Below are 13,481 nucleotides of genomic sequence, written 5' to 3' on the forward strand. Positions count from 1 at the left end.
AGACGTTCACATCAATAAATTAAATGAGAGATGAGAGAGGAGAATATCATTAATGTACTAAAGAAAAGCTTTAGTGACAAATGTTGGAAACTTTTTCTGGACTATTTAGAGTCAACCAGATTAATGAATAGAATTTGAGAAAAAAAGAAATTATTATTTATTTCTTCTATTTTATTATTTTATTTTTTCTATATGTATATAGATATTTATATATATATTTTATATACATATCTTTATTTATTTACACACATATGTATATGTATTTATTTTCGTTTGGTTGTCGTATCAGAGTTCTTCGTCCACACTCCAGATTAGTGGGAGGCGGTAATGCACCCGAAAGCTGTTTGCCAACCGCCATAAAAAGCAAAATAAGAAGAAGAAGCAGGCGTCTGAAAACGATGCAGTTTTTTGTCCGCCGGCTCTCGTCTGTTTTCCAGGTGAGGCGCAGTTCATCTCGAACGAGCCTATTTAGTGTTTCTTTAATAAAATGGGCATTCCGGTGGTTGACTTTGGTGCCTTCAGGCTGAGTGAGGAGGATGTTGCTGACGAGCAGATGCACAACCTGAGCAAAGAGCTGGAATCAGCTTTCACTGAAGTTGGTTTCGTGTTTCTGAAGAACACTGGGATCACCCAGCAGGAGGTGAGAACAAGCAAATGAAGTTGCGTTTGTTGCAGTATAACTTACTAGTTGTAGAAGTACCACACTGTGAAAAATACTCCGCTGCAGGCAAAAGTTATGCATTCAATCCTTACTTAAGTAAAAATGTTGAGAATCAAAAGTCTGTCTTGCTATTATTATGTTTCTGGATTCATATGACTGCTGCATTAATGTGGGTGTTGCATTTCACTGCTGTATATGTTTAAGGTTGTTATCATTTTAACTCCTTTATATAGTGTTTTTGTAGTTTAACAGCCCTGTTTTCAGCTTTGTGGTGATGCATTTTCCAGCTGATCCAAGACGCCTATTGAAACGTCTATTTAGCTCTTAGAAGCAGGAACGTTTTTTAATCAACCCATAAAGGAACATTTCATCCTTCCGTTTTTAAGAAAAACATTCAAAACCACCAAATTTGTAGATACGTTGTTTTCACTGAACAGGAAGACGGTAAAAGATCTGTAAAAGTAACGAAAGCTGTCAGTGGAGTAGAAGTATAACATTCCATGAAATGGAAATACTCAAGCAAACTACCTCGAATTTGTTCTTAAGTAGTAAAATGTCTGCTGGCGTGCTTCGACAGGTGGATCGTGTTATGACCATATCCAAGACATTCTTCCTGCAGCCAGAAGAAGAGAAGCGACCCTTCAGCAGGAAAAGCTTCGCCATCAGTCCCAACCACGGCTGGGTGCATCTGGAGAGCGAGAGGTCGGAACCAGAAACATGAACACCAACACACTTCTCATCTGCACAGTTCAGTCGTTTCAAAATCAAATAACTGTTTGTTTGTTTTTCAGGTTGAATCCTCGTCGCCCTGGAGACCTCAAGGAGTCATTCAACGTTACTTCACTTCATCCTGACATTGTAATGACTCATTGTTAAAGTTTAACAGAGATTGATCCCCCTTTATTACATTAGTCTGGCGGTCAAAGTACAAGTTACTCTATAACCAGTAGAAGCTCTGTCCTACTTGCAGCCTGATTGATAAACTATGCTGCCAGTATTAGCAGCCGATATTGATTCATCACATATCAGTGGTGGTACTGTAATGCCATGTGCTTGAATTATGTTAATTTACAGTTTCCCCACTACATGTTCACCGGAGAGCAGAGGTCATTTTTCAAGTGTCCTGCTGAGCCCATATATTTGTTCCCTATCAAAGCTGCAGATCCATTTTCCTAAACAGTCACAAATCAATATCAGTTCTCCTCTGCTGTAGAAATGGCCATCGGGTGCTGTAAAAGGGTTCCAGGAGATCCAGACGTCTTTCTTCCAGCGCTGTAAAGAGCTGAGTCTGCGGGTGCTGAGGGTGATGGCCCTCAGTCTGGGTCTGGACCCGGAGGTGTTCCTGAGCGCGCACCGTTTCATAGGAAGTATGTACACTCGACAGTCAAGGAGTCTGAATCAGAGCTGCGTTCTAAATTGCATAATCTTTTTTTTTTTTTTACCTTTAGTTGATAATGCAGCTTAACTTACAAATAATGTACTGTTGCATGCAGTGTGCATTCAATTGGGACCTACTACTTCCTCATAACACCTTAAACTTTGACCCTCTTGCTCATACATCTGCTGAGCAAAGGATCGTGGGTCAGAAATGCCCTGCAAAATGCGAGCGGATGTTGGTAGAACATCCTGGTATTTTTGGCACACTGCATTTGACACACTATGTATTGGGACTTACTAAATAGTATGGGTATTGGAAAGCACAGCTGCTGATATGTGGCTCTGTGATCCTCTGTTTATCTGCATGAAGTCCATTTAACATGTGTGGACATCTCACATTCACAACATTGCGTTCTGCTATACAGGCGAAAATAAAGACATCTGCTCACAGCAACAGTGCTACAGATGTGGCCAGATGTTCCTAGTGATCCAAACTGTCCTCGCTCATGTAACACTCGCTAAGTTAACGTCGCCAACACTCTTGTTCTTGTACCAGAGCCACGAATGCCATAACTCCCAGTATAGTGTGGATCTGAGGCACAAAGTAAGCGTTTATGATACTAACAAACCAGTGTTGTTGTGTCTCCTCCAGCTGAAGGGAGCGGAACAACACTGCGGTCTCTGTACTACCCAGCAGTAAACCACGAGAAACTGAAGGAGGGTCAGCTGCGGTGTGGGGAACATTCAGACTACGGCAGCATCACCCTGTTGTTTTGCAGCTCTGGGGGTCTGCAGGTAACACCGCCGAGAATTACCAATCGGGACGTTTGTTTTGACATTTGTTGCTATGAGAGAAATCTCCAGGCGTGCAATCCACCGGACGGTCTTGTTAACCTTCAGGTGCGGAGGCGTTCAGGTGAATTCATCTGTGTTCCCTCCGTCCCCGGAGCGGTCCTCATCAATGTCGCCGACCTGATGCAGCGCTGGACCAGCGATCACTTTGTCTCTGTGGTGAGTTGAGAGGACTTTATCTCATCTGAAGGAAAAAGCTTTGGTGGATTTCACTGTTTGTTTTGCGACATATGAGAATTATAACTATGAAAAAAAAACAGTGTGTGTTCAAGATAATTCAAGATCAAACTGGTCTACAACAGGGCAGATGTTACAAAGGGCTGTTCAGAAATGGATGATACAAATCCCAGCATACCTAGAACTATTAAAGGAGAATAATGCCACAGGAGAGATCTGCTTAAGATCAGTATAAATTCATATTTTATGAATGAAATATTGATATCATGTTAACAATACACTTGATAATATTGTGTAAATAATCCAGCTCCTCTTAAATCACACTCTACAGTTATGGTTTACTGACTCTCTCTCCCTCCACTTCCCAACACTCATATTTTGAGTGTAGTTCATTTTCTTCCCTCCAAACTTTCTATAGATATCATATTATCATGAATTATTTTGGCCAGGATAAATCTGTGTTAAATCTGATATTGTGACAGCCCTAGGTGATTTGAGTAATCATGGTTGTCCGCTCTGCCTCAGGTCCACAAAGTTTTGCTGCCCCCTGCTGGAGACTCCAGCACACGTCAGTCTCTGGCCTTCTTCGTCCAGCCGGATGACGAGGCTCTGATCAGCTGCTGCGACGGCTCCAACAAATACCCCCCGGTTACAGGAGGCGGCTACCTGGACGAGCGCTTAAAGGCCTCGTATTGACAGAGCCGAATGTCCACCCATCACTTCATTCATACACAACTGATAATTACATACGCTGTTTTTACATTTTGAATTGTTTTTTTTTTGATAATCAGTGAGCCAATGTGTACGACTAAAAGAAGAGACACAAACCTCAGACCTGCAAGTTCATTCATTTTATTGTCCACATTCAAACCTTGTACAGCTTCATGAATTCCTCACACAGGACGTCGGATTGTGGGAGATATAACTGCTCTTTGATAAGGAATATAATATCAACCAGTCAGTTGTACCTCAATAGCTCAAAAGATAAACTTATTTATTCATATATAATCCAGTTTAAGTTTCCCATCTCAACCTGCTACGGTTTCATTTACAGTGGTGTGGAGAATAAATAAATTAAAAATGATTCTATCATGAAAACAGATAAGCTCTCTGCACACATACAGCAGCTTTGGAATTCATACAATTGTCACTCTAACACCAGCACTTACATTAATAGATTTAAATATATAATTATGTGACTTTATCTGTAAACTTCATGTTATTCAATCATTTGGTCCTAAAGATAGATGCATTTTATGTAAGTATAAACTTTGTAACCAAAACAAACAAGATAACAAATAAAATAAGGATGCTGTTTCGTTGTGGACTCCTAAGAGCTTCTAGAACAGTTGAGATCGACTGACATGTACCAACATGCATATACAGTACATGATCACACGTGAAATTAACACGGTGACATGCAAGTTATTAAAGAAACATTTTACAGATCCAGGATGTTTGCTCCTCTGAGTTAATATTTGGAATATATTATTCATGCATTACTACATGAACAATGTAAATCTGACCGTTTCGTTGTTTAGCCAGCAGCATAACGTGAAGTTAAGTGTCTGACATTCACGTTTATGAAATATTCAGCTCAGTTTAATGGAATAAATGCATATTTTTCAAAGTATTTCCGCTACGAAACAATATCAGTGACAATGAACTACAGTGTGCACAAAACAAAACATTCACCCCCCACCGTTTCACCCCAAAACACTTCCCATGGAGAACAGAGTCCTTGCTGTGATAAAAGGACCGAAATGACAAAAACAAAAGGGTTGATTGTTGACCAAGAACACTGGACCGGCTTCACATTTGGGATTCATGCCGCCCACATTCAGCGTAATGGGCACTGAAGCCTGAAATCGCGATTTTCTAAACGTGCTCTTAATATTTAGGCATCGATTTTTTTGTCAAGTGGTGTTTTGAAAATCCTGAAAAAATAATGGAAAATTGGAATCATTACAAAGCAAACACGCACGCTCACTGGCATTCACACAGAGCCCTGAGGTCTGCTAAGAGTGTCCCGGCACCGGTACGTCTTTCTGCTGGTGACCAGCGGGAAGCGGTTGACTGTTTGCTGGTACAACTGGTGCAGGTTCACCTGCGGCTCCAGCAGCGTCCGGCTCTGCAACAGAGAGTGGTTGTTGATGAGCTGCACGAACATGATCGGGACGCTAGCGATGACATTTCAGATAAGGACTGTTTTCCCTTGCTCATTTGCAAATTACGGCAGCTGAGTTTTTGAGTCCTTTTTTAGGTGCTACTAGTAGAAGCAGAAGAAACATCATTTTATTTCTGCACCTTATGACTTTAAAAGGGCACTCCACTGATTTTACAAAACAGTATAATCTCTTCTGTGGCTCTGGAGGGAGATTTCCAACGTTTTGGGAACTCGAGGTCCAAGCAGTTTTGGAGTCAAACGCACACTATGAACTAAAAACACAGGACGTCTTCGCCTCTGCTGCTTTGATTTTGACGATTATTTTTTAACATCTACTGTGGGTCCCCAAACCTTATAGAAGTGCAATAGTGTAACTGTGTTACTGTAAAAGCTCTGTGTCGACTCTCTTTGGTTAAATAGGGTTCACACAACAATCATTGCAATGGGACACGTACCTTTGACCGCAGATTTTATCCTTTGGACTTCTTCTACCGCCTGAGGAGAGAAAACAAAATGGAAAATATCTTTGTAAGAACACAACTTGTGCACATTAAGCTACAGTTTGCTTTAAGCTGCCCACTGCGTCTCAAAAGTGTCCGCAGCACTAAAGACGTACGCTGTACGAGCACAGAATCTACAGACTACAATAATAACATTTGGGTTCGGCTCTAAAGCGCTGCTGCGAGGAAGAAATAGTTTCTCATGACGACAAATCATGCATATCATCACTTAGGAATTATTCTTAATCGTTTGGACTTTTGGTTACTATGGCAGTCTACTGCACCTGCAGACTGTTGAAGAAAGTAATCCTGAATTCAACCGGCCAATAATTTGTTTTTTTTAGTTCACCTGCTGCAGCCCAATCTTCTGAGCATTAAGTTCTTCCTGTTTCCTCTCCAGCTCCTCCCTCTGTTTCTGCAGCTCCTCTGACTTCTTGTGGATGTCGTTCTCCTCGTTGTCCAGGTGGTTTTCATACTCTCTCAGCTCCTCCTCGGTGTAAAGGGGTTTTTGATCTAAAGTCTGTGTCGGGAAGGGAATCATAAGATGCAATGAATCCAATAATAGGATGAATTTATGATGATTGTTCCAAATTGTGTGACATGGTGGATAACTGATTTTGTCTTAAATTAGGCAAACTGCAAAAGAACGGTTTACTACCTTGCATTTGTACTGACTTTTATTGAATTTTATTGAACATTGATGAATTGCACTAACATGACAGCAAGTTTAACCAAATTTGAACTCAGCTCAGTTGACATCATCTTCTCACGTAAAGCATCACATTTCTGTCGGCATCCATCAGACTCTTCCATTAACTCCAGCCCTTACCTCCCACTCGTCTTTTTCCAAGAACTCCTCCTTCTGAGTGGCAGCCAGGAACTCGCTCAGTGACACGAGTCTGTCTTTGTTGGTGTCCACCTGAACATCAACACAAGCTTTGGTCAGTAAATGTTCTCCAAGATGAAGTGTTGATGTTGAGTACAATTTTGTCACATTTCTCCATCAATGACTAATCAAGTGATATCTGACACACTCCTGTTCAGATTTTGGCATTGCTTAGATGGGTATTGTAGTTTTTGCACTTTAAAAATGGACAAATTGATCAAATAGGGGTGCTGTAACTGAAATATTTCAAAAACCAATACTGCACTTTTGACAAAAAAGGGGAAATGCACTTGGAACAATGTTCTGGTGCTAAATATTCAAAGTCAATCTCTTTACTGACTGCATTCAAAGGGAGGATGTATCATCTGTGGGGCCTGATGAGGGCTGATCATTACTGTATCAAGAACATGCTAGAGAGGCTCCAGGTCTCTTACTGTGGTGGCTCACCTCACTCATAACGTGCTCTCTCATTCGCAGCCTCTCTTCCTCCATCTCGAGCATGTCGTCCTCTTCATTTCCCGGGGAGTACACCTTCTCCAGCTTTAACGACACATACAGATGCTAATTTGTCTTCACATTCTCCTAAAGTGTGCAGAACCAGTTAGACCTGAATACTGCAACATAAATACCTCTTTAGTGAAGAGAGCCTCGAGCTCGCTCTCATCCAGGAAGCCATCTCCGTTGCTGTCTGCAACACAAAACCAATGACTGGAATGAACACGATGTCAACAGTGAGTTATGGTGCTCATTGTATCGAACACATTCAGATTTAATACGATTTTTTTCACTAGATTATAGAATCACGATTCAATGCAAGTCTTATATTCAAAGGTGCATGATACGAGGCTGGGAGCATTTTGACTGCCTCTCAACATGTCGACGGTGGCTCATAGCTAACAATGCTAACAGTGTTTCCCCGAGGGGGAACAAGAGGGTGGGGTAAGATGTAAGTGGTTTTCCGGTTACCGTGCATTTTGAAGAAGGTCTTGGGATCAAAGTTGTCTGGGTCCAACCCGTCTGACTCCTGCCACACCTCCTTCAGCTGGTCTTTACTGCCCTACACACACACACACACACACACACACACACACACACACACACACACACACACACACACACACACACACACACACACACACACACACACACACACACACACACACACACACACACACACACACACACACACACACACACACGCACACGCGTCAGTTCACCTTGAAGCACAAATCGCTTCAAATGAGTTGTAATCTCTATTTGCATTAATGAACTCCAGCAGCAGCCTTACAGGGTGGTTAACTTTGGGATGCTCGGCGTGTTTCTTTCTCATCTCCTCGTAGTGCTGCCCCTCCGTCTTGCGCTCCTCCTCATTCATGTTCCTCAGACGTTCCTTCCTCTCGTGCGCCTTCGTCATCTCGTACCTCTTGAACTCGTCGTGGCGGTCCTTGTCGTAGTTCTCCAGGTCTTTGGTCGCCTACGAATGGCAACGAAAAAAAGGTGAGGAGGGGAAATTCACACCCGAGACGTACAACTTATACAGGCGAGTTCACTTTTCTGGAATTGATCCCAACACAAGTTGTCCTGGGAACAATAAAATAAAGCTACCAGGCTGTATGAATGTCAGGTTCATACTCAGGGTACATGGCATTTGATGAAGCGATGTCTCAGAGGGGATCAATATAAAATGGTCCTCGTGTTTAGCTCGTGCAGTGCAAATTACACAATGTGATCCCTTTGAATCTGAAAGTATTGTTTTGGACTGACTTTTGTGATAAAAAGTGTAATTCTTTATTCTACATCCCTGCAGGTACTCGCCTGCTAAACAGTATATGGAAATGTTATGGCCGTTGATACTTGAGTATTTATCTGTATTGTATGTATTTCACCAAGCAATAGCAGGGCATGAATTGTATTGTTAACACCTAAAACACACAAACCCAGAGGGCTGACTTCCCCTTTGTTTATTCTTAGTCCACAGGAAACACGTTGCGCTCTCCAACAAAGAACCATGAAGCCGTCATGTGACACGAAAACAGTCCTGAGGCACACGGCTCGCTGTCTGACACGTAGTTATCATCCTAGTTATAGTAATAATATGAGGCGAGGTGTTGTTTACTGGGATTATGGGTAGTACTACGATGCAGTTACAAACAAGCAGCAGCACTGCAGTAACCGTGTAGAGGAGAGGAGTATGTTCCGTATTAGCTTTTAAAAAGTCTTATCCATCCAATCTGTGACAAAAAAACAGGGGAAAAAAATCGCGAACTCCAACAAAATGTGGAAATCTGTATCCAAGATAACCCTGAGTGTGTGTGGGGGGCTGCCATGTGTTTATGCAGGTTATTTGTTCTACTCGAGCAGTCGATATGCTCTGAGGCAACAGCAGTCATTCCTCTGTTTGTTAATGCCTGACGCAGATCTCTGTTTGATCAAAATGTTGCGCAATTAAGACATCTGGGAGCTTTCAATACAGCGTGCAGATCTTTTGGTTGATTTTGGTTGGAAGTTTTCTGGATGTGCGTACCGTACACTCAGTTTATGTTTGATGCTTGCTTTGCCAATTTAAAACTACTTTCATTCATCACTGCCTTTTACCGATTGGATGAGTTGGTCCAGGTCCTCCACCTCGAACGTGTTGGGATTGAGGTGGTTGAGGTGCTCAAACTGTTTCAGCAGGGCCTGGTGGTCCACTGTCCGGCCTGCAAAGGACGGGAATAAGGAAACCTTTTATTTCACTGTAAAACAGCTACAGCTGCAGCAACTGAAGATATGAAACAGATCTTTTGACTTATTCTGCATTACACAAAAAGAGACAGAGATCGTGTCACTCAACTCGGGGCTGGTTACTCTTTCCTGTTTGCTGACCGAAGACATTTTGTGCTTCAGTAGTTCTTCGGCATATAACGGACACTCAGCTCGGCAAACACCGGCTTTGTTTACTTAAGTTGCTGCTCAAATTTACACTAGAAAAGAGTTAAGTAAGAGTAGATAAATGTAAATGTGGTTCTAAGCACGATGATTTAATATGACGCCACCTCTAAAGATGTGTCCACACATTCTGTACGACCGTTTTTAAACGTCCACGTAATATTACTTTACAGAACTCTTCACCCTGGCCAGTGTAAGTCCCCGTTAGCTGCTGTATTACATCATGTTCTTCTGTTTCAGAGCCAGATCCTACATTCGACTGCTGATGCGTATTACAAAACTTCTTGTGCAACCTTAAGAAGCTCGAGATTGTTAGCGACACATCAGCATGACGGAGTGCTTACCGTTCCCCCCCTGGATGTCATGTTTGGCTCTGATGAGCATCCGCAGCCGCCCCATCTCCTCCCTCTTCAGCTCGTCCAGCTTGGTCCGAAAATTGTGGTGGACAAAGTGCAGCTCTTTGGAAAGTTTGCCCAGCTGCGAGCGGGAAAATCAACACGCCACAGCTCAATACAAAGTGTTCGTGTCAACAAAAAACAGTGGTGTGTTTCGCGAGTGTGCAGACGCACCTTGATGTCATCCATGTTGGCATTTTTGAGCTTTTCTTTGAAGTGGGGGTCTTTCTCGAGGTACTCGATGACTTCCCTGAGGTAGCGGTCGTAGTGCAGCCCGGTCTCCTTAAGCATGAATCCAAAGCACACGTCAGTGTTTGTTGACAGAGGACTAAAATCGTCATTTAACTTGTTAACTTCTAACTCGACTTAGGACCATTATGTTAAACCTTTGTCTTACATAACTCTTGCTAATGGGGATAGTATCTAATTCAACCGGTTAATTGCTCTTGTTTGTTTAGAGCAAAACCTCTGAAATACTCTGAATTTTACGGTCAACCTTTCACCCAGAAGCAAGTGCACTTTCCATGTGAAACACCCCTCGCTGAGACACTGTAAACACAAATGATTCCCCCCTGAGCCCGACCCAGAGGTATTTGGTGTAATCAGCAGTAAGACTTTAAATGTGACATTGCTGTGTATGACAGAGACTCACGGCACTCTGTGGTGGCTCCAGCTTGTCCTCTTGAGGCTTCTCTTTGGTCTTGTCCACACTGATCGGCACTGACTGGATGCACAGCCACAAACTCAACAGAACCAGCCCACAGTGGGCCACGGCTCTACCACTCGCCATCTGGTTCGGCACATAAATTAAGACAATTAGGAGTTAATTGATGTTAATTGATGATGTGATGCTACATCAACATGGTACACATCTCTCGTGGAGTTTTTGTTGTGTATTTGTACATGTCCAGTGTGTGTGGACAGGTGCACACAACATCACCTGGAGACAATATGGAATGAGGTTATGCAAGTTAGTCCTGATCCCAAAAGCAACTCTCTGCCACAAGCAACGCGCTGTGCAACGTGTTTTGGTGGATAAAGACGCAACGAGCTCACTTTGAAGCAATTCGTCCACCTGTAGCCTTTCATCTTTAAACAGAGTTGTGTGAACCTGCAACTGACACGTTACGACAGGCTCACGAGCTAACCGTATCACTTTACGTTAACACGGTTGCTAGTTAATTCATTATCCCAAAGCTGCAAAAACAAGCCCTATTATGTGGTCAATTGGAAGAATTAATCGCATTTCACGTTTAATAATCCCTACTCGCACATGTGTACTTACTTTGGGCTGCTCTTGCTTCACTCTTTACCGTTTGGTTGTTCCTCAAAGTGCCTCCGAGCTTCACTGGAGCTTGTTTACAGCTGTCATCCACCAACAACACGAGCCGCTCTGAGGCCACAACCTACAGCGAGAGAGGAAAAGGTTGTGATCACCACGGCAACGCCCCGCCCCTCGACGCTCCTGATTGGCCAGGGGAAAAAGTACACTTTCTTTAGCAAAACAGTCGCGTTGAGAGCTGATTGGGCGCTCGACCTGTCAGTCAAAGAGTATAAGAGCGTCAACCCGTGCGGTTTAAGGCGCTCTGAGACAAACCGTACGTGGCGTTCACGAGGGCGGAGTTAGAGTTTGTATGCAAGAAACGTCATGTTGTAAAACTGGATTATACATACTTAGCTGTATATTTGTACACGGCAGCACTGGTCCAGTGCAAATTAAATCAACTGAGATGGAGAATATTTAGCATTTCAATGGAATTGGTGTCATTCATTTGGCGTTTTGGGTCAAAATTGCTGTAAAACACAAACTGTTTTTCTTTATGTTGTCCAAAAGCCCATTTAAAATGTCTAATTTAATCAGATTCAGAATCAGCTTTATTGGCCATGTATGCATACGCATAGAATAGAATATACAAATAATATAAAAACAAGGACATTAAAGACAACAAAGTAGAACAGAGAAACTAAGCATACACATTTAACATGTAACTACTATGTACAATACAAATATAAACATATATCGAAGAATATATATGAACATAAAGAACAACAACAATGACAATGGATTTGGGATGCACATTGTGTGAGTGTGTGTGCGTGTGTGTGTTTAGTCTATCGTTGCATCATTGTTTCCTTTCACCCACATGTTTTACAGTGTTTACACAGTCTAGCTACTGCACACATGGTAGGAGTGAGTATGCCTGAACAACAAAACACCCACAGGGAATAACAGTAATTATTAATTAATTATTCTAAGTCGTCTTATGTTCTTCATTATTATTACAGATGCATTACTGTGTGAGAGTAATATAGTATTATATATGTGACATTTTAATGAAAGCTACTTTATACCTCTACTCCACTGCTAGATAGATCGATAGATCGATAGATAGATAGATAGATGGATGGATGGATGGATGGATGGATGGATGGATGGATGGATGGATGGATGGATAGATAGATAGATAGATAGATAGATAGATAGATAGATAGATAGATAGATAGATAGATAGATAGATAGATAGATAGATAGATAGATAGATAGATAGATAGATAGATAGATAGATAGATGGATAGATAGATAGATAGATGGATGGATGGATGGATGGATGGATACTTTATTAATCCCGCAAGGGGAATTTTGTTCGCTACAGCAGCATTATGATACAGGTAAGCAATCAAAGTAACAGAGTATAAAAATGCACGATATAATGAAATAGAATAATATTAAATGAACTAACTAAACAGTAGTACAAAGTTAACGTTTGCATCACTAATTATAATGTCGTGATGTAAATGTATATTTACACATGACTTTTCTCTGAGCATTGTATTTAGGCCACATATGTGAGTACTTCTTCCATCACTGGCGGTGTTGTAACGCTGCATAAAACACGAACAGGTTGGTCTCAACACTAACTACTTTGGTCCACGCGGTGGCGCTGCTGTCCCATTTAATCTTCAGCAACAGAAAAAAAAAGCGACCCAACCAAAAACTCCATCCAACCACCTCAACAGGAACTGACGTCTCTTCGGTGCAAGTGGATGGAAAAAAAAAATGCAGCTGCAGGAAAAATGGCTCCAAACACCGCACCGCTAAAAGGTAAGAAAGGAACCCTTTCAACAGTGAATGTCTGCGCGTTGAAGTTGTACTTCGCGGTGGCCTGAGATCCACGGTTGCCGCTCCGTCCTATCCCGGGTCCGTTTCCAGCACGACTAAAGCTGCGGTTCTTCCTTGTTGTCGGCAGGACCACAAGCAGTTCTCTGGGTACTTTTAAATAATTTAAAATCACTGCCCCGCAAAGTGCGGAACACTCGTGTAACTTCTCGCCGTGGTGCCGTGGTTTCAATTCACGTCCACGTTTCTCTCTCAACCTTCTGTTTACCTGTTTTCTTTTTGCGTAACGTTCTGTTAGCGGCTAACTTTAGCATCCAACAAAGTTAGAAGTTTCCAAAGCCGTGTTGTAGACCGATATGTTAGTCCGCCGCTGTGTGTTTTACCGCCGGTACACTGTGTTTTTATATTCTGTAGCGTTAG

General features: G+C 42.2%; 3 protein-coding genes across 3 annotated transcripts in view; 2 read left to right on the top strand and 1 right to left on the bottom strand.

Moving 5' to 3' along the window:
- The first annotated feature begins 384 nt into the window (after positions 1-384).
- LOC142947754 (uncharacterized) lies at positions 385-4,225 on the top strand. The gene is made up of 7 exons (XM_076089554.1): positions 385-640; positions 1,239-1,363; positions 1,453-1,519; positions 1,875-2,028; positions 2,691-2,833; positions 2,939-3,049; positions 3,593-4,225. Exons 1-7 carry the CDS (start codon positions 488-490, stop codon positions 3,761-3,763), a joined length of 924 nt encoding a protein of 307 aa, XP_075945669.1. The 5' UTR covers positions 385-487; the 3' UTR covers positions 3,764-4,225.
- Positions 3,904-11,367, bottom strand: nucb2b (nucleobindin 2b). The gene is made up of 13 exons (XM_076089553.1): positions 11,229-11,367; positions 10,596-10,733; positions 10,118-10,225; positions 9,893-10,025; positions 9,216-9,319; positions 7,909-8,094; positions 7,587-7,677; positions 7,250-7,308; positions 7,068-7,160; positions 6,564-6,653; positions 6,084-6,254; positions 5,690-5,729; positions 3,904-5,198 (listed from the first exon to the last, which is right to left on the bottom strand). Exons 2-13 carry the CDS (start codon positions 10,731-10,733, stop codon positions 5,086-5,088), a joined length of 1,326 nt encoding a protein of 441 aa, XP_075945668.1. The 5' UTR covers positions 11,229-11,367; the 3' UTR covers positions 3,904-5,085.
- A 1,527-nt stretch (positions 11,368-12,894) lies between these two features.
- Positions 12,895-13,481, top strand: part of pik3c2a (phosphatidylinositol-4-phosphate 3-kinase, catalytic subunit type 2 alpha) — a 39,664-nt gene continuing 39,077 nt past the window's right edge. Inside the window, exon 1 of the mRNA XM_076089556.1 lies at positions 12,895-13,046. The gene's annotated coding sequence lies outside the window, so the exon portion shown is untranslated. The remainder of the gene's footprint in view (positions 13,047-13,481) is intronic.

The sequence above is a fragment of the Anarhichas minor genome, unplaced genomic scaffold (genome assembly GCF_050575085.1).
Source record: "Anarhichas minor isolate MPS153535 unplaced genomic scaffold, ASM5057508v1 ptg000011l, whole genome shotgun sequence".
NCBI classification, from domain to species: domain Eukaryota; kingdom Metazoa; phylum Chordata; class Actinopteri; order Perciformes; family Anarhichadidae; genus Anarhichas; species Anarhichas minor.